The sequence below is a fragment of the Pteropus medius genome, unplaced genomic scaffold (genome assembly GCF_902729225.1).
Source record: "Pteropus medius unplaced genomic scaffold, Ma_sr-lr_union100, whole genome shotgun sequence".
NCBI lineage: Eukaryota > Metazoa > Chordata > Mammalia > Chiroptera > Pteropodidae > Pteropus > Pteropus medius.
Window position 1 is genome coordinate 16,529,337 of NW_024342471.1, and position 21,967 is coordinate 16,551,303.

The 21,967-nt window shown below is 38.7% G+C and overlaps 1 protein-coding gene across 4 annotated transcripts in view; it reads right to left on the minus strand.

Annotated features, from left to right (window-relative positions):
* The window catches only part of NCOA5 (nuclear receptor coactivator 5), a 28,563-nt gene that overhangs the window by 6,001 nt on the left and 595 nt on the right, over positions 1–21,967 (minus strand). For 2 of the 4 annotated variants that reach the window (XM_039864477.1, XM_039864479.1), the window contains exons 2-4: positions 11,331–11,397; positions 2,577–2,882; positions 967–1,103 (exon numbers count right to left, since the gene is read on the minus strand). In XM_039864477.1, the coding sequence (XP_039720411.1) occupies positions 967–1,103; positions 2,577–2,882; positions 11,331–11,368 (481 nt within the window). In that variant the 5' untranslated portion in view covers positions 11,369–11,397. Of the gene's footprint in view, positions 1–966; positions 1,104–2,576; positions 2,883–11,330; positions 11,398–21,967 lie in introns of those variants that run through there. The other 2 variants (XM_039864480.1, XM_039864478.1) reach the window with 2 other exon arrangements.

The following is a 21,967-nucleotide window of genomic DNA, read 5'->3' on the forward strand; positions in this document are numbered from 1 at the left end:
GGCTTCGTCTGTATTTGCAGCAGCTCCCCAGTGCTAGCAACACCGCCTCAGCTCCACCTCAGATCATCAGGCATTAGATTCTCATAAGAGCACTGGTCCCTGGTGCCAAAAAGAGAATCACTGCTCTAGACTACCTCCTAAAAATAACCGTTATTATTATTTTTCACTATTGCAAATTCATGGAAATGGAACAGTTGGATTAAAGGTTGTGGTCATTCGAATGTTTCATCTGATACATACTGCCACACTGCCCTCTAGAAAGGCTCTTACTGATACATTCCTCCATAAGGGTGGATCACCTAGTGCTATTTTTCCACGTCTTAGTCAACATTGGATATTGCTTAAAAATTCCCACCAACTTGACAGGTAAAAGATAGTATTTCATCATTATTCTAATTTGCATTTTTGGGACAACTATTTAAGACCCTTTATTGACAGGCACTTACAATTTGTTTTTGAAAAAAAAAATCCGGTAGTAAAGTTTTGTTACAAATTAAAAATAAGGTTCTTAACTTGACTAGGTATGAAACAATTAAAAAAATCTTTAGAGATGTATTGAGAAAACCAGGCTTTTAAAAAAAACGTTTGTCTTTAACCTAAAAAAGAGATGCTGTTAGGTAAAAATTATAAATAAAAAATCCACATGCTACATAGGTAATGCAGATAGTTGTAGTTGTTTGGTCAATGAGCAAAAAAAAGCAAGCACTTCAGCTCCAATCTTTTGTTCATTTTATTGTTGGAATTTCGTATTTTTTTCTTACTGAATGACTAAACCATATGATGATACCAATTTGCATTTAAAAATTATTTCAAGCTGAATGCTCTCTATCTGTAATAGGTTATTTGTAGTTCTTCTGTGAACTGCTTAGCCAGGTCATCAGACCCTTTTCCATTGATTATTAGTTTATTCTTTCTTTTGTAAAGTGTTCTACCAGTAACAGGAATAAACTGTTTCTGTTACTTTACCTTTTGCTCGAGACTGACTTTCTGGGCCTGGAGGGCCTCGTCCATCAAAGTTATCTCTGTAACGGTCAAAGTAAGAGTCATCCTTTCTCCTGCAATAGTCATCCATTCGCAGGTATCGGTCATAAGAGCTTTCTCTCCTATAAAGTTAAAGAAATGTGCACAAAATTAAGACTGTCCTATCCTGCAAAAATCTGATATAGAGAATTCTTCAAGACCCAGTCCCCTGGGAGGAAATGTGCATAGCATGACACAGGACTTTAGGATTAGACAAACAAGGTTTGTACAGGCACACTTTGAAAATATTGCAGGTTCGGTTCCAGACCACCATAAAGCAAGTATTACAATAAAGGAAGTCATAATCTTTTGACTTCAACATCTGCAAAGTACAATAAAACAAGGTATGCCCATATCTGGGACTCACTGCTTATCAACTCTGTAGCTGTTACTGAGTTAACCAGGCTTGCAAAATGACGGGGAGGATGTACAGATAGCTTTCAGCATAGTCCCTGCCATAAAGTAATTACAAAATAACTGATAGTAATTACTGATATTAGTTTTGAGGAACCATTCCATGCCTCCTTCTTTCCCCTTTTCTCTTCTCTGTGCCTTTTAAAAATTGTGGTTAAAAAAAAAAAATCACACACACACAGACAATTTTTCATCACCCTGAACAGAACACTCTGAACACAAACTCTGTACCCATTAAGGATTAACTCTTTATTCCTCAACCCTGTAACCTCTAATTTACTTTCTATCTCTATGAATTTGCCTTTTCTAGATACTTTGTATAAGTGGTATAATAATTGTCCTCTGTGTCTGTTTGGCTTATTTCACTCAGCATGTTTACAAGGTCCAACCATGTTGTAGCAGGTGTCAGAATTAAAAACCTTTTTATGGCTGAATAATGTTCTACTGTATGGATCACATTTTTTATCCATTCATCTACTGATGATTTAGGTTGTGTCTACCTTTTGACTACTGTGAACAGTGCTGTTATGCACATTCACATACAAGTATCTGTTTAAGTCCCTCCTTTTAATTATCTTGGGTATAGTCAGGAGTGGAGTTGATGAGTCATAGTAATTCCATTATACTTAACTTTTTGAGGAACCACCAAAATGTCTTCCACAGTGGCCACATTACTTTACATACCTACCAGTTCTCCACACCTCACCAACATTTGCTATTTTGTTTTCTCAAAAAAAAAAAAAAAAAAAAGCCATCCTGGTAGGTATGAAGTAGTATCTCACTGTGGCTCTGATCTGCATCTCCCTAAAGACTAATGATGTCGAGCATCTTTTCATGCGTTCATTGGTCGTTTGTTTGCCTCCCCTGTGCCCCTATACTACCAAAACAATTTGCACTCTTTTTTCCTTCTGCACAACATTGCCCTTCATAGCACAGCGATACTCACATTCATTGTTAAGCACAATTCATCAAACATTCACACATTTCAGTAAATATTTATTGAACAGCATATCTAGCACTTGAAAGATAATGGAAATACAAGGCTGATAAAGTCATCGCCCTTCAGAGCTTTCAATTCATTTAGCAAAACACACATAAAAAAGACTGTTTTAAGAAAACAAGCGGAATAGCTGTACCTGTACCTGTACATGGGATCCCGGGAGTCTCTCATATCTCTGTATCTATCGTACATGGGGTCCCGGTGATCTCGAAAATCCCTAGAGTCTCTTAGATCACGCAAGTCTCTAAGATCCCTCATGTCCCGAGCATCACGCATACTTCTGCTGTCTCTGTGGTCACGAATGTCTCTATCTCTGTGGTCCCGCAGGTCTCTGCTATCCCGGGCATCGCGCCCATTTCTGCCATCCCTGGGCTCTCTCCTCGGACTTCCTCGAATTGGGGATCGATCACGTCTTGTATCTCGACTGTCTCCAAAGCCATATGGATCTCTGTAGAAGGTAGCAAAAAAATGCTAAGACAAAGAAAATGAAGGTAGCTAACCCTTCAGCTATTTATTGGAGGAAGCTCTCACCCTCCAAGCGTTTTTCCTCTAAAACATGGCAGCCAAACAGTGAGAATGTGACTAAAATTTTAAGGACAACCACCCATTTGGTCAGCAAATAAAGACTAGTAGGTTCTAAGATCTCAAAAGATTAGGACAAAGGAAGAATGTATGACCCAAAGCCAAAGGTTCTGACTAGAGTCACAGTATTTATCAGGCTTCAGGGAGTAAGTAATTCGGTATTCCTTATGCGTGCCAAACTATCATGTCAATCTCAACAGGTTTTCAAAGTGAAAGCGTCTTTCCCGTAGAACCTATTTTCTCCCACCAGACTTGTTTGAAAGAGATTTTAAAAGCGAGAAAAAGTTGGGGGGGACACAGTAAGGGAAAAGACTCATGAAGAAAAAAGGAACAAATGGCACAATCTCATACAAAGTAATGGTGATCGAAAGAGTTGTCTTAAAGTGCAGAAAACTTCACTTAAAATGTCTAGCAGGATAATCAAATTAAAGGGAAAAAAATACAATATGATCCACACAGAATAGCATAAGAACACTCAGTTTGTCTTCTCACAGTTACTGAGAGTGGTCACTCTCAATTTCTCTCTCTTGATCTTCCCCAGCAAATATACTCCTCTAGGTTTATGTAGAACCTGGTTCCTTTTTGCCAAGGTTTGTTTTTTAAACAGCGTTTGAAGTCACAGATATGTTGGGCCTGCTCTGATTCAGTAATCTTCATGACACATTCCACTCCACTGGAAATTCAACCTCGACATATCTAAAATTAAATTTCTTATTCAACCCATTCAGTCCCATTCCTGACTTCTTCGCTTCTGCCAAAAATCACCTAACCAGTTACCAAGGTTTAAGTTCTTCAAAATTAACTTTGATTCTTCCTTCCTTATCTTCGTTCAGTCACTTGAATCCTGTTCGGTTCTCCTTTTCACTGGATTCATAAATTCAACCCAAATCCTTATATCTATCCTGGCAGCAACAACTTTCCGAAAAACAGAAACAAAAACCAGCCTTCCAGACTTCAATTCATTCAATGCAGAAATACCATACCAATCACCCAAATTATCACCTGTTACCAACTGCAGCTTGACTCTCACTCTTCTGGGCACTCCTCCCTAACAAATCTGGCCTCTTTCCAACTATTACCTCTCCTCCATTTTCTGATTCAACTTACTTGGTCCTACTTAGCTGTTCTTATGATTTAACTCGCACGACATAACTATCTCAGTATTTCTGTTCATATGATTTTCGACCTGGAATATTTTCCTGCACTAATCCAAGAATCATCCAATCCTCACAGGCAAGCTCATGTTTCATGTTTTCCAAGAAATGATCTCTAATTTCTCTAGTAACTACTGATCTCTCCTCCTGCTCATCTCTTAGAGCACTTATTTCTATTACTCATCTTGATCTGGTAGCTACCTTTTTACAATGTCTTCTAGTTTGGCCCACATTAAGTATTACCTCCTCCATAAAACCTGCCCTGAACTCTTGATCTTCCCCAACAAATATGCTCCTCCTCCAGTCCTTTCCATTTGAAAAAATGCCACATCTATCTACTCAGTTAGTTACTCAAGCCGGGAAGCTGGATGTCATCCTTTCCTTAAAGCCCCATTCACTCTTCCAATCACATATTCATACTCTTCATTCTTTTTCTGAAAATGCTATCTATTCTGCCCACATTTCTTCACCTCCAGTGATACCACTGAATGTCAATCCACAATTGCCTGCCCTAAAACCACGGCAAATCTTTTAAAGTAGTTTTCTCATTTCTGCTCTTGCCTCTTTTCTAGTCTTTCTCCAGATTACTCTAGAGTGATCTTTTAAATATGCAAAACCCTTCCCTGGTTCCCAAGATTATTTAGAATTAAATCCAAAATCTCTAGTAAGGCTAGTTAAAATCTTGGCCTGTCTTCTCCAACCCCATCTCACCCTCTCTCTATTTTACCGCTCTCTTGCCCTACTGATCTTTCAGCTATATCTAGCCAAGGTTTTTTCTGAAGCCTTAACTTGAGCGGCAGGCACGGATGCATACTCATTTTCTATGTCTCAGCCTAATTCTCTCTCACTCCTTGATTGTTAGTTTAAAAGTGTATCTTCTGCCCCTAAATCCTGGCCACATCCTCTCATAGCACTGCTTTTACTTCTCATTTGTCACAATTTGACCTACTTACTTGTTCAATGTCTGTCTGTGTCCTACTCTCCACTATAAACCCCACCCCACCATGTCTGGCATGCAGATGCCCCAAGAATACATTGAATGATTCTTCCTCCTGTACATACTTCTATTACTGCCCTTATCATACTGTTCTGTAATTGTTTACATGGCCTCCCTACTAAACAGTAGAGGCTTTTTATTCCTTGGACACAGCATGGAGTTCATGAAATGTTTAATCGATTGTTCAACTAAACTGCAAGGCCTCTCAAGAGCAGGAGTCCTGTTTTGTTTATCTTTTTGTTATCTACCATGAGTACACATATTAGGCAACCATCATGATGCCATTAGCTTGGTAGAAAACCTCAATTTCACTTCATCCACTTGGACACAGCAAGAACAATTCAAATGCCGATTTTGCTCCTATGGAAAGTCCTTGTCATATGCTTTAAGGCTCACAAGTACTCCTGATTTGTGGAAGCAAACATAGAGGACATCAGGGAGTTTAAATGAGGACACCTAAACATTTTTTTTTTTTTTATTAGAACAAAGTGCAGACTAAGCAAGATTCTTACTTCAATTTTTCTTATTGTATCGTATAATCCTCCCAACGTGTGTAACATCTGTATAGTATATAATGTGGGCAAACACTCAGAACCCAATGGGAAGAGACAACTGTAAAGTATTTTTGGATTAATGATCATCAGATAAACTTGCCTTGGGGAGCAGTTAGAAGTAGTCATTAGAGGTGGAATCAGATTTCAAGTGTTCTTGGCAATCAGAGATGAAAGAGATCATGAGCCTGACTGGCCACAGACCACACAAAAAGCCTCAGGCTGGTGGAAGTAGGGGTGGGGATGCAGATAAGAACTCCATGTCACGGCATGGTTATTCACAGCTTTAGGATAATTATGCCATATTTGGTTCTCATTCTTTAGAATCCACTGAAAATACCTTACTTACCTGTCAGAGTTCATTCCTGGAGGTTGACCGATAACCTAAATTCCCAAAGCCTGGGTTCATGCTTCCAGTTTGTGAAGGCAAGCACTCCCCCTTCCCTCAATGAAAGTCCATGTGCAACAAAGCTACTAATTCCCTTTCGATTGCCTTCTGGGTAAAAATGTAGAAGAGATGATATTCACACGGGAGAAAAAAACCCAAAGGAATAGTAGAAGTAGGGACAGAGAAGATAATAATTCTCTAAAATGAAAAGAAAGGTTAAGCTATTTTCCTTTCTTCAAAAGATGAGCAGCATGGTAGACTGCTGTTCTTCTGAAGACAAGAACAAAACAAAAAACCCTTTAGGGTCACTTTATGACCCAAACAAAGAACTCCCCCAGGACAAAAGGACTCCAAGGGCTCCTGCTGCTGCCCGCCCCGCAACATCCTTCTCAAAGCAACAACCAGCTATCAAAAGGGTGGTACAGTGTGCAGCAGTCAGGGTGCCCCAAGGAGGAAGCCTGCTGAATGAGATGCTTGATCTCAGATACCAAGCGGGTTAGAAGCAAGCTTCTGGAACATAAGAAGGTTCACAATATCATCCCATGGCACCAGAGGTGTTTTACTGGAGACCATATGCAGTGTACTCTCACGTACCAGGTCACTTAGAGGCTAAAAAGAAACTAAACGGTGGTTAAATTAATTTCAGCATTGGCACTCACAAACTGAAGACAGGTGACAAACACTACTAAAATTGTTATGTATTTCTCATCTATTCAGTAGGGAAAAATAGCCAAATGCTCTTTGCTTTGAGAGAAATATAGCCATATCGTTTGGAAACACTTGAGAGGGGAGGGAGGGATGGGTGAAGGGAAAAGCCATGGCTCAAACGGCAGGCAAGTGATGTGCTTCCGGTATTGCGGCTTTGCTTCCTGGGGACTAAAAGGGTGTGCAGGGTACTATTCATTTGCGAGCCTACAGAGTAAGAACAGACAGATGATTCTCTTGAAGACTGTGACGGACTTCGAGTTTGTCTTTGGCCAGAGGCTGAAATCTCAAGCCCAGGACGGTTCTTTGGTCTTGGCTGTACAGGAAGTCAAGAAAGGCCTCTGTCCTTTTGTCAGCATCTCCTTTCTGTTCACAGGAATATTTTCCTTGGGAGGACCAGCCTTTCTTTTTTTTTTGCTCCTGAAAAAAAAATCCTTCATCAGCTCTTCGTACTTCTATTGTCACAGATACTGTCCACAAATATAATTATCTAAATGGCTGGCTGCTGTGTGATGCTGATCCCCCACCACGATGGCTCCATGCTACTGTCAGAAACGGAGGCAATAGATATGTGCGAAATTTTGCCATTAGGTCCAGGTAGGATATGGAGTGCAATGATATAGCACATTTTACAAATCCAAATTTTGTAAGTGCCCATATCTCTTTCTTGGAAGCATGCTGATGATCTTCTCAAGCACAACTATGACTTTTCTGTTGGTGGAGGTGGCACTTGCTGAGAACTGAAGACTCTTCTTAAGTGTCAGTGTAGAGGTAATCGGAGCCTGGAATCTTTAATTGTGAGGCCCACCTAGAGCTAGGGCTGTCTCACATCCAAACATCCAAGGAGCAAGCAGTTATCAAAAGAATTAACACTGTGGATAGGTAGAAACCATCTTAGGCCATATAAGAAACTTGTCTACAGGTAGGTTATTTCTGATGAACCTAGTGCTCGATGACATTCACCAAAGAAGCACCAGGCCTAACATCCTTAATGAAAATATGAAGAAAACTCTCTGCAGAGCTTTTGATGTAGACAAGTTGTTTGTTCTTTAGGTCACATGGGAAGGTTGAAGAAATTCAGTCTCACTTGGAAGCCATGGCTGCGTAGGGGTATGCTCCAAGACCTGGATTGCCAAAGTGTTGATCTACGGATGGAAACTGAGAACATCTGAGGTACAACCAGAATCATGGTCCAGTCTTTGAAGAAGGACTAACGCCTAGCACCAATGCTAGACAACTTGCATTGTAACTATGCAATATACCCAAAGGAATCAAATGAAGTGGTCCAAGAGTTAGATGAGAATTCAGGTTGAAATCTGGTCCAGAACAGGGATCTCTGATGCAGAATTCTGTGCTTGGCTGGGCCAATATTGTCAGAATTACGCACTGACAGCTGGAGTCATTAGGGAACACATTACTGAACAGAGAGCCATGCCAGCAGAACTGTGGCTTACAGAGACATTTGAAGAGGTGATAATCCTGTGAAAACTCCCAAAGATACCTAGGTGTTTTAACACTCAAGGTTAAAGTCCAGCAATACAAGGTGTTACAAAGGTCTTGCCAGCATGCTTGAAAACAATTTAAAAGTAGCAGCACTGAACACATAAAGGTATAGCTTGAAGGAAATATTTGCCACAGGTGCAGTGTCGTACACTCCCCAGTCCCTACTGCATTCCCTGTGGCTGGGGGCGCATCAAATGATTATGATTGCCAAATGAAGGCAGTTTGGTTGCTGTCAAAATACTGGCACACTTCAGTTTACTTCAAGGCTTTTTTGAATGGAGGCATGCACTCAAAGAAAGAGTGATGTCCGGTGTTCACCTTCAGGGAAATGGTCAGCCCCTTCCAGGCTAACCACTCTCTCATCTTGCCTAACTGCATTTCATTCCTGCCCTACTGGTATATCTGACGAGATAATGCATGATCACGGCAATAATCAAAATGTTGTTCTATTTTGAATAAAATATTCAGTTTGTCTGGTTTTTGGGTTTTAAAATTTTTATTTTTAATGGTAAAAAACTGGGACTCTTTGCTCAGGTTTTAGATGAAGCTCGAAATAGATTTTACTAAATGTGAACATCCCTCTTCCCTGAACCTTATTAAGCATGACTGTATGAAACTTCACCATGTTAAATAACATGTTGAGGAGCCCAGTTAGGGACGTATCACCCAGGGGAAGACTGATTCTTAATGGAATTTGAATTAGCCTCTCTCTTCCTTCTACTGACTATAAATAAAGCAGGAAACCACTGCCCTATCCACAGCCCCAACAACCTCGTTTTACAATTTATTTCTGAGGAAGGTGTTATTTTAAAAGGTATATAAAAGTGACATATATTTATGTATCTGGGAGGGAGAACATTTAAAAATGCCCTACAATGCTGTGTCTTTTTTTTTGGGTGGGTGGTGGGGAGTATTAAGAAAAAAAGGCACAAAGCTATTTCTTCCATTACAGATGAAATTAACCTTTTAAATTTAATGACCTGGCAATGGCTACACTGGATTCCAACCAGGGGAGCTTGTTATTTCCCCAACACTGCCAATGTTTGTTGAAAGCTACAATCAATTGAAAATGTTAAAAGCATTTTTTGGTCAACTATCATTAATAGGATGACATAAAATATTCTTCTCAATTCCTATCGCAAACATGAACTACTCTGTATTCTGCAATTTTTTTTTTTTTGGTCTGCTTGTTTTTTTGCAGAAACACACAGACATTATCTAGATATCATAAGCATCATGGGGACAACAGAGTGGGGGGGACTTTACTAGTGGAGTCGGTGTCTTTATAGTTATCAATTCCACATTCTTTCTCATAAGCTACCTAGTTCAGAAACATACACATTGGAGGCTCCTTGGAAATTGGATACACATCCTACCTCCTTTCGAGCCATTTGGCAACCATAGTTTCCAATGGGAGTCCATATTTCTGACCATTAGATGCAAACTCTTAGCCTACTGTACTCCATGTTTATTGCGGCAATGAGGTGCAACACACATGGGACTGTCCAACATCTGCAGCACGGTTAGATGCAGCATAACGAAAGTAGATATTATACAGAACCGTTGAAGTTCTGCAGGATTCATTTATGTTCTTCAGGATACTCAAACATACCCACAAAAATCAACCAACAAAATATTTACCTGCAAGTTGCAGGCATTCTTTATGGTGTCAGAGAGAACAGACAGCATGCCAATGTATATGCTCACTTCTGCAGTGAGACTGGGGCATCCACCTGATAGCTTTGGGGTAGCTGTAGCTATGGTGTCAAGATTCAGCTCCTCTGAGCAGGCAGAGTGCTCAAAGAATACAACTGCAATCGGCAGCATTACCTTGCCCCTAGAGTCTGCTTGAACTCTGCAGATCAGAATCGTGTAATCTATTTCTCGTAGCTTAGAAAATACCCACCCTTCACATCCAAGTGGGGACATATACATCAAACATACAGCAGCAATTCTTTCCTATAAGTGGGTAACAAAACATAGGTGGTTTTTGTCCCAAAGCAAGATAGCTGTATGTTATGTGTAAGTGCTCAGCTTGGTATATTCCCAGGTGACCTGTGGAGCTACCAGTACAGACTAGGGTTCATGGTAATCAGCAGTGTTCAGTTCATTGTAGGAAATATAGTCTACTGTAGTATGTAGTTTTGGTAGTTTACTGTGGGAAGTTGGCATTTTTACTTAGGGACAAAGGCAAAATCCACTTGGGCCATGAAGAGACACCAGGTATGAAATATATCGGTCTTCATTTCACATAAAACTGCACACAGTGCATCCGCTTGTGTACTGTTATGGGGCCACAATATACTCATCTTTGGTGTAAACGGTAACGTTAATAAGGCTCTTCTTTGGGAGAAGGGGCCAATTTAATGCATATCTCCAGGTACACATCAGGACTATCTCTTTTGTATATACTGGAAGACAAAATATATTGGGAAAATGCCTTTATTTCCAGGAAAGCTAAGAAAAAGGAAGACTTTTGAGAGGTGGAGTGTTTTCGCCCTTTTTATTTACCCTCGGTAGGTAACCCACGCATGCGCGCAAACGGGATCTGCAGCTCAGGCACAGACAGTAGCAATCTCTCAAGCAGCACTTTCCATAAACCTGGGTTATCAGCTGGACCGTCAGCCATTTGGAATGAAGAGTTGAATCTCTGCTGCCCGCTGCAGTGCAGCGTGACACACACCAACGACCCTGGGACACTCCTCCTTCTGTGGAGGCTCTCATTGACACGTGAGCTGGGGACAGACAGAGGTTTATCCTCTTCCAATCGCCTGCAACTCATGTTGCAAACTGAACTTGCTGGGTTTGCCACCGAAAACACAATGCTTCCTCTGCATCTCCTGATGTATGTTTAACAAAAGCAGCAAGGCCCTTCACACATGGTTCATGTTCTTATTGTTTGCTTGAGCTTTTCTGATTTGTTGGGGGGAAGAAAAGACCCTTGATGTACGAAGTTGGGCTTAACTCCCCAGAGCCCAACTCTCCCAAGGTAACTCACTGCTTCAGGGTACTTTACCTTCGTGTGGGGCTGGGTCTTGATGGAGCCGTATTCATATTTCTTCTTTCCGCTGCCTTATTAATATCTGAAAAGAATAATCAACCCATCTGTTCAATGCTACGGAATAAAAACAATATCATCAGCACATTTCAAATGAAAGCAACAACAAAAAAACTACAATGACAACCAGATGGTGAAGGAAAATCCATTCAGCAGACACACTGTCACTTGGGCAATTTTTATTAAGTTACGGCAGTACATTGTCACGGCTTGGTAAGGAATGTTCCTCAGTTTTCTAGCTAACACATAATTTGTGTAAAACTGATTATGTCAATGCTTTAACACTGTCAAGTTCTAAACCTAACGCCTGTCCCCTCCAAAAGGGGAAAAGGTTGTCTTCAAAACTCTGAGAGCCAGCTGTAAGATTCTTTTTTGAGGGGAGAAGAGTGGGAGAAAGATAAGGAGAGAGTGTTAAAAAAAAAAAAAAAAAAAAAAGAACAAAGGCAAATAATTCTATTTTACGTTACAAATAAGAGCTGAACTCCATTGTCTTAAAACTTCCATATTCCATGAAGCAGGGCCTCCTTTTAGTGTGTCTTGTGTTGTATTCCATTGGATAGAATCTTCCAGAATGAGATGTAGGAAAGAAATGGATTATTTTTTTTTCTAAACGAAGTACATGACATGTTAACATCTATAACCCTCATAGATAAGTACCTAAGAATAAGAATTGGCCTTTGGTATAGTAAGGTTAGGTAATAAAACACCCCTAAGAAGTTTTTATTCGAGAAGCCTGGCATATACAACTAGGTAAGTGAGAATGATGGAATCATATCAGAATTTATAGAAAAGTCAATCCGTGTAGTTAAATCCTGCTTGCTAAAAATAAAACAAACTAGCTCTGTAAAAATTGAAGTGAATAATAAAGACACTATGTTTAATAAGAATTAAAGTAGCTACGGAAATGGGACAATCTATTCCCAAAGATAACACCTGACAATTTTATACCACTTAGATACATAAATGCATTAAAAATTTCATACTATAGTTGAAATGTAACTTCAACTACCTGCTGCAGTGTAGCTTTGCTGCCGATACTGTATCTAATGACGTTAAATGGTATTAAGCACTCATATAATTAGAGTGCTTTAAAAGAGTAATTATGTATTTAAAAAATTTCAACCAGAGTCCTATCATGTGAAAGACCACAACAAAAAACTTAAGAGGTCTGGTATTGACTTTACCCTGCTATGTTGTCCACTTTTCTTTTGAGTTCCTGCTCAAGTGAGAATGATCTTCGATTCCATTTTAAGTCAGAAGTCTCTTTCTATTATGCCTAGAAAAATGGCTTTTGACAAAACTGAAGGTAACATAAATCTTAATATTCAGACAAGCATATTCTACCTAAATTGCCTCTTACCTTTTCCATTAAGACACAAGCTATAATCTCTCTATTTTTAAACAATCAGGAAATGTTTTCTATGTAGGATTTGGCCAGTAATATCTGACCATGACTTTGGGACTGCATATAGCACTTCGCCATTTATAACCTTTGAAATTCACTAACATCTGAATTACATATTACGTAACGATAGGCGCAGGTTTAGAGGGGCCTACTGACCTAGAATGCTCCCTTACTTTGTACTGGTTTCTAATATAGGGTGACTATGATTCAGAAAGAAATGCGATGTCTTTGATGATTTACGTAGTTTTCAAAGTATCTCTGGAATACACTGAGGGTGGGAGTGGTGTGAAGATTTCTTTTAAATAAGTAACATATTTTCCAGCAGGATTCCATATACTAAATGGGTCTTGTGAATTAAGAATATTCATCTCAACAATGATTTCACTTGGATAACACTAAGGTGAGAGTACAGGACATATGGTATTACTTGAATTGTTAAGTTTCTATTAATACTATGTAATTTGCCCTCATCAGATGAAAAGGACTATTACACTGTATAATTATATCCAGTTCTGTGAGTGCCTACACATAGGGCTGGGGAGACCAAAGCAGTCATACATTATATGCCTTTGGGTCAAAACTGCTTCCAGTTAGAATGAAAGAAGTAAATATTTTACTTTGAAGTGGGTAAAAATTTTTGGCAATTATTCGAAAGATTATTTAAAAATTCAAGATTATATCTTTAAGCCATTGTGATTGTAATTTGCCTTCTAGTATCTATATTTATTAAGTAGTCCAGAGCAATTAAGTTTAGGAGTTAGCAATCTTTTAGTGTGGTATGTCATTTATTTGTTCACCCCTATTTAAGAGTTCCTTAAATCTCTGTCTTGGGTGAAAATGAGACCTGAAAATTTCTGATAGTCTCGCTGCCATCCAAGAGGGCTGCTCAGGTTAGGATAATGTTGTGGGGGTTTTCAGTGAGTTATGAAAACAAAACTGTCATCTACATCAATCCCCATACACAAAAAAATCCTGACATGCGCATACAGAACTTTTGGAAAACCTAGGAGTTCGGAAATACAGTTAAGAGCAGAGAAGCTACCACAAATATAAACAACTTCAAGGAGCTGATCACAGTATAGCAAAGACTTAGTTTCAGTCAAGAAAAAAATGCCATGCCCCATCCCAATTTTTTGTCACACAATTTGAAAACTTATCAGTTGGAGGTTGATTTGAACAAGTTTCTCTTTGAAAATGCAAATACTGGGACTTGTAAAGGGGGCTTTTGTATTTCGTTGAATATCATTGTCTTCCTAAATCTTTATAGAAATATATAATCTACACAAAGGAAATAGACACAATGTTAATGCGAAGAAGAAGGGAAAAAAGATGGAAAGACAATGTGGGGACCTTTCTGAACATTAGGTGGGGAACCACAATTGGAGAGAATTTAATCAAGAGAGGGTAGTGGCAACTTGGGAGTCCCCAAAGAGAGGTGGAATGCCTTCTCTGCACAGAAAAGGCAAGAAATGGTGTTTCCTTCTCCTCCTGCCATATTTTATCCCAGCCCACATTCTCTACGTGTCTCTTCCACCTCAGCTTGGTTGGTACCTCTATATTTTCTTAGTTATATTAGCAATGTGAATACCATTCAAAATCACCATCACCATGAGCTGCTTAACCTTGGCCTGAATATCTATAATTTCCAAGTGGTCTTCTGAAAAGAGTTAAAAACACTTCTCAGATAAGGATTTTTAGACAAGAAAAATAGCACCAAGTGAAAGGATTTACATAAAAAAAAAAACCCACAGAAAATAATCTAGAAAACATGACGTTATACAGGAAGTGGCAGAGCTGTTTTAAATCATAAAAGAATGGCGTAAAGAACTCTCAAAGAAAGACACAATGCCTAATCTACAATTTTATTTTAGACTAATATGCCAGACAAGGTTCACACAATGGTCCTTGGATGATGCTATAAATATATATGCATGTTTCATTCACAGTAAGGAGAGCTGCTTTGCTCTATTTTTTTAAAGTGTGCCACTATAAAACTCTTTTTACTTTAAAATCAATTTTTATACTCCAAGCTATCACAGTGGAAAACGAGGACTATTCTGAACAACTGCAGTATGAACCACAGCACTTAGTGACAGTACCACCATTAGCTGTTGAAAGAATCCAGAAGCCTATACAATTTCAATAAGTGATTACGAATAAAATAAAACTCCCCAAAAGGCTTAGTTGAAAACCAGCTAACAATCAGGTATCACTATGTTGGACATACATGATGATAAAGATAATGACACTTGGAAAACCATACTGACAAGACAGTGGATATCACACATTAAACTTCCCAAACTGGAAGGGAAACAAACAGGACTTCTCACTTAAACTATATTTATGAAGATGACTTTGATGGTATATTGTAACGTCAGCGATATCACAAATTGTATTTTAACTAGTCAGGGGTGAGAGAATGTTCTGCTTTAACCATTACCCTTGCTTTGAAATCTACGCATTCCCTCCGATTTGATTATCTCTTTCATTCTCTAATTAAAGTAATTATTATCTTTAACTGTATTAGGATATTATTCCCAGGTACAGAAATGGGGGAAACAAGGATAACTTACATTTGCATAATGCGTATTCTGAACCAGAGCCTGTACTAAACATTATTCATGTTATCTCATTCAATCCTTCCTACAACTTTTGGAGTTAAGTACTATTATGATCTCTATTTTGCAAATGAGGAAATTTGAGGTTTAGAGAAATTAAGTGACTTATCTGAGGTCACACGATGATTGGGAGGCAGAGCTAGGACTCAAACCTAGGTCTGTCTGACACCAGAGTGCTTAAACATTATACTCTGCAGCCTCCGACAAGGAGTGGAAAGACATGGTTTCCATTTTTAACACTCTTGCTAGGTAGGACTCCCTGATCAAATGCTGACGGAACCTGGAAAAGGTGTGCTCTATGCTAGTCACTCCAATGTTCAAGTGCCCCAGACACCCAAGATGGTAGTACCTACCTATTCAATTATTGCTTCAATTTCTATCACCTCAAATTACGATGCTTCTGGCTTTTGCTGACATTCTATTCACTTCATCTCTCCAGACAAAAATTTTCTATAAAAATTTAATTTCCTGCCCTTTTTATTTTTTTTTCGAGGAAAAAGCACTTGGCTGGGATGAGCAAATGCGAGTTCTAGTCCTACTTGGAGGCAGGGGTAGGATTGGATTTAGTTGAGTCACTTGATTTCTCTGAACCTGATAAAATGGGTATTAGTTATATTGATTCAAGGAGAATATCAACTAAGAGAAAAAACTAATTTGTATTCACAAAGGTTGTGCTGATCTAAATTAGTAAAAAGTCTGAGCTACAAAAAATTTAAAATACAGGTTTATTAAAAACATAAAATTTCAACTGTACAAGTGGAGAGCCTTAGAGAACTAAATTAATAAACTTGAAAATGATTCTTTATAATCAGTACTTCAAATACTTCTTTGCCTATTGAGTCACACTCTATACTAAGCCTTAAGACATGGAAATAACAAGGCTAAATTAGTCTCTGCCTTGAAGAAATTCACTGTTTAATAAAGGAGAAAGGCACATATACACATACAATCACAATACAATCTAAAGTGGGATTACGGCAGAGATAATGAAGGCCTAACTATGTGTCTGTGTACGGCCCGGGAGAAGAGCAGGGCAGAGAGGAAACTGGGAAGACCGGGAGGGGAGGAGGGAGGTAGAGAAGGAAGGGAAGGACTAAAAGTAACATTTAAACTGAGTCCTGAAGGATGAGTAGGAGTTTACCAGAAAGAGAGAAGTCATTTCAGCACATGCAAAGGTAAAAGAATGATGTGAAGGACATGAGTTAGAAATACTAGAAGAAGTTTAATGTAAGGACTGGGAGACTAGGAGGAAAAGAGAAAGAGGAACTACAGATGCAAACCAGAGTTAGACTAGATCACAAAAAACTTTGCTATGGAAAAGGAAGAAATGGTGGCAAGAGGGCCTGTCAGGAAGCTATGAACTGAACTACCACAAACAGAACCTCAATGAAGCCAGATAATGAAGGCTTATTGTACGCATGTTATCCAAAAAAGGGAGGAGGAACTATTTAACCTAAGACGTTTAAAATATTGCCCATTAAAATGTTCTTCATTATACAGTTCTTCATTATGCAGTTTGACACTGCAGGCAACAGGTGGGAGAAAATATTTAAAAGGTTACCATTTTTTCTTCAATAAAGAGACAGAAAATGAACTGATGGCCAGAGGAGTCAGTAATGATGAATAGCTAATGATCTACTAGTTTGACCTACTGTTCAGGAAGAAAAAGATGACCAACCATCCTTTCTTTTTTTTTAAAAATAAATTTGAAAAAAATTTAATTGTGGTAAAAGCACATAATATACAATTTATCATCTTAACCATTTTTAAACATATAGTTGAATACTGATAAGTATATTCACACTGTTGTGCAATAGACTAACTAAAACACTCTATATCCATTAAACAACTCCGATTCCCATCTCATTTACATGTGTATCTTTTTCATTGTCCATTTCTTCAACAAAGATATACCAGCACCACTTGATAAGATGGTTAAAAATCAGATTCCCAGGCCCCATCTCCAACTTTGAGAATCTGAAGAGGAAGCCTAGGAATATGTATTTAACAAGTTTCTTAGGTGATTCTAGGCAGGTAATTGTGAACTACTACTCTATTATCTATTTATCTCTTTAGCGTACACATAACATATACTTAAGTCCTCCATTTAGAAATCTCTGTGTTAAAGGGAAAATAACTTGTAACGTTACCAAAAAAAAAAAAATATGACAATGGCTAAAATCTGTAAAAGTATATTCTCTGAAAAAAGCACAGAAAGCATAATCACACAGCTACCTCCAAAAGAAATTGAATCATGAACCCAAGTTTCCATAGTGCTAAAAGTAATACTAATATCCAATAAGGTCGGTACCCTCCACCCCTGGGAGGAGTATGTAGCCCACCAATTCTCTTCAATTTCATTTGATCTTTTAAAAAGTTATTCTGAAAATTTAAGCTTCTTTTTCCAATTACCTAGTTACAAAATGGCAGGAAATATCAATCACTGAGTTTGCTACTTTTTGATAGCATGTTACCCATTTCTTTGGCTAATAAAAGGCAAACTTCCAACTAAAGTTCTCCGAATCCTGCAAACTAGAGCTGTTTTTATTGCTCTGCTGGCAGGGGCTAGTACTCCTGCTTCTTCTGAAGAATTTTGTTTTCATATCTAAATGCAACTCTTTGAAAAAGAAAAAATGGCCACATATATAATTTCACAGTCACACCACTAAAATCAAAATGGAGGAAATCTAAAGCTAATAAGCAAACTCTGGAATCTGGGTAGGTCTGCTTTCTTTGCTCTCAAGGTGAAAGCAGCCTACTGAATGGAAGGAATTAAAATACTGAAAACTCCACAGATATTCTAACTATTCCTATTACCTCTAGTTTAAATTATGAAGCTGAAAACATTTTATAGTTAAATTAAAGTCTTGTTTAAAATGAATCCATTAATGTAAACCCAACCACAAACCAAAGTTGTCAATTCCTATTAGTAATCTGGGATATGAATAGGTTAGTACTAGAATCTGCTTCAACCTCTATTTCCAGTGAAAATTCATTTTCTAAAGTCCTAAATCAGGGGTTCTCAAACTTTAATGTACATAAAAACCACAGGGGTGGCTTTTGAAAGGGAATTCCCTAGTTCCCATCTCCAGAGATGTCATTTGAAAGTGGGGGGTAGGGAGCTGCATCCAAGGATCTGTATTTCCAACAAGCTGTTCTAGTGACTCTGATGCTGTCCTCCTAATGTAAGTTTTTCAAAGGCTGCAAAAGGTTCAGTTACATGTTTGTAATCCTAAATTTTAAAACTGAATGAAAATCATGTTTTCCCCATTTTTTCTTTTGGATATCAAAAATAATTTTTGAAGAGGGATTAAAAGTAAACTTCTTGTATCATCCCTGACCCAAATACATGTTATTACTATCTCAATCTCCAGTTGCAATATACTCACTTAAAGCCAAATTACTTAAAATTTAAAGTTCTCCAAAGCTTGCCCACTAGCTGCAGGATCAACCAAATCTTCAGTAATCCAATCATTCCAGATCCAAACCAGGGGACCACTCAAGATATTTTATAGAGCTAAAGTTATGAGACACTTTGCTTCATAACTGTTCTCCAACGTGACTTAAGCTGTGTGATCACTGCTTAAAGTTGTTAGTCTTTATATAGGTCAACAATAATGTTTTGAACATGAAATAAAGGGAAGAGTCTTACGGTCTGGAAAGTTCTGATTCTTTGATGGGAATTATTTTAATATAAAAATATTTGGTCCAATTGACTATTATCTCTTAGGTTTTTAGAGACAGGATAAAGAATGAAAATGACCATCCCTATAAACACTCATATCTGGTGGTAATAAAACCACTATTTAAAAAGCAGCAGGCATGCTGGTATTAGATATTTAGCTGTCAGTGAACTTCATATTTCCCTAATGTGCTACTGCTTTAGACACTGGCCTTACCCTGATCCTTTCATTGATGCCTCTCATTAATAAGAATAACATAGAGGGTAACTTTCTGTTGGTTATTGCCATTTTAACTTCTCGACAGTTTACTTTAACTCTGCTTAAGTCGAATAGTCCAGACCAGGAGTCCCCAAACCCGGGTTTGCATATGGTTCCATGGCCTGTGAGGAACAGGTCCGCACAGCAGGAGGTGAGCAGGAGGTGAGCGGCTTGGGCCTGCAAGCAAGTGAAGCTTCATCTGCATTTGTAGCAGCTCCCTAGCTGCTAACATCATCACCTCAGCTCTACCTCAGATCAGGGATTAGATTATCGTAGGAGCACTGGTCCCTGATGCCAAAAAGGTTGGGGACTGCTGGTCTAGACAAATGAATATGCTGTTCACAGGACAAATCTTTTGGCACCAAAAAGCTAACTGAGCTTTAAATGCACCTGTCTTAAAGACATACAGCAATCATTAGTAAACCACAAGGTACAGAGAGGAAACGGTTTAGGAGAAAGAGTAGTATTGGTACTGCCGGTATTTCAAAACACTCATGGGAAGACATTAAGATAAAGGCATCATGATATTTTCCTCTCTTGGACCTCTACATTGCACATGTTTAGCATGTTAAAGCCTCTGAGAAGTTCTGGAGTAAGGATATCACTTTATCTCAATATGTCCCAATTTTGTTTGATTGTAAAATCTTTTATTTTCAATGTTTTGAATGCGTTCTACTATACATGATTTGAGCAAGAAATCGAATCTTTCCGAGCCACCATTTCTTCATATGCAAAAATGATATAATGTCAGTCTACCTATCTCACAAGATAACTGACAGGAGCACATAAACCGTATGTTATCATTACCACTAAGAGTAATAGTGAGTTTAGAAACAGACATTTCAATCTTCATGGGAGTCAAAAACAACTAAAGGGAAGAAAATATTAAATATATTTCCTCCAAAGAGTTTTCATTCTTAAAAGCACAACTAAGTTTCAGTAATATCACAGTAGTAACAAGTCATACAAAGGTACTGCCATCTGCAGGCTAAAGAGATGGAATGCTTGCAGTGGTTATTTAAAAAGAAGTTTCAAACCATTAGGCACTTTTTCTCATCGGACCTCTTAAAGCCTTTCCAAAAGATGTTTATTCTTAGCTTTTGAGCATGGTAGATGCGGCTCTGTTTGCTGAAGTTCTGCAACTGACTCATTTGTCCTCTACACAGGACTGCTGTTTAGAAATGTGAAGAAAATTACCTTAGTTTTATATACCTACATTGTGCTCATATCAAAGTAATCAAGGAATACAGATTTTTTAAATATAGCCTTTGAGGAAAAACATCCTTGAATGGCCAGAGCTGACTTTTCAGAGTTACCTTTCAATGCACTAAAAGTAAATCTGCTCTCTCACACACAAAAACAGAGCTTATGAACAGATTACAAATAGAAGAGACTAGACTGTTAGCTTACAAATAAATTAGTTAATGCCTCCTTCAAACATGTGGTGTTCACAGGCACGGGACATTGAGCAAACTGCACCTAGAAACATTCCTTCCACTCGCAATATGGTTTCTCCAGCACATTCTACAAGGAAAATCACTGTTTCTATGTTTTAGGTTAAAAGATTTTGTTAGAGGTTTCAAAGAATATCTGGAGGATGACAGATGAGCTAAGAGAAAGGCAAAAATCCAGAATGAAGGAAGAAACTTATGTTAGCAAATAGCCAAGTGATCTCCAATACCCACAATGCAAAGTTTGGGCTTTACTGGTTTGAAAAAGTCAACATGAAAATAGTTTTCACACCCAGACTGACTCATACAGAAAACATTAAATCTCGAGTTGTCAAAATCCAAAACTGCTCCATCAGCGTTCGCAAAAACATCTTTTTAGAAACTGTAGTGTGACTACCACACCACAATGCTACAAGAAAACTGAAGAAGCACACACTTGAGCGCACAGTTCCTACAGTTCCCTGGGACTATCATTTGTAAGTCAATAATGAGAACGGTTTACAACGAGAAAGCTTATAATATTAATGATCAACCCTGAAGATCCTGGAGCATTTCGTAGATTCTGCTATGCCTCAGGGAAAACTGCACAGAGCAAAAGCCAGAATGACAATTAACCCCATACTCCTAGGGCAGCGTTTCCCAAAGCGTAGAATGCAGAATAATTTCAGGAGGAACAAGGACGCACTGTTTATTTTAATAGACAGGTATTTATTTTTTTTATGAGCATTAGAAAAATAACTGGTTTCCAATATACGGTTTGTGATTTACGTTTCCACCTTAAACAAATATACTTAAGAAGGCGGGGGGGGGGGAATTTAAAGGAAAAAAATTAACATTCGGTAAACAAACGGCAGTACAGATGGTACCCGGACATAAAGGTGCAACGCGAGAGCCTGGAATTTGGGGAACGCCGTCCTAAAAAAAGCCCCTGGCAGGTTGTCCTGGAGTGGAAAGTGCCATGGATCAAGACGCAGGCGAGCCTGCAAGTTGGGCGCTGGCTCTGTCGCTAATTTCCGGGGTAACCACGGCACAGTTTCTTTCCCCGTTCTCTGGGGCCCAGGGTCCGCGTTATAAAATGGGTGGGGGTGTCACATGACAAGGAGACGCCTCGAAGATGCTGTCGAGGGGCCGCGAGGCGGCAGCGGCGATCAGGGACAGCGCTCGGTTCGCCGCACGGCGC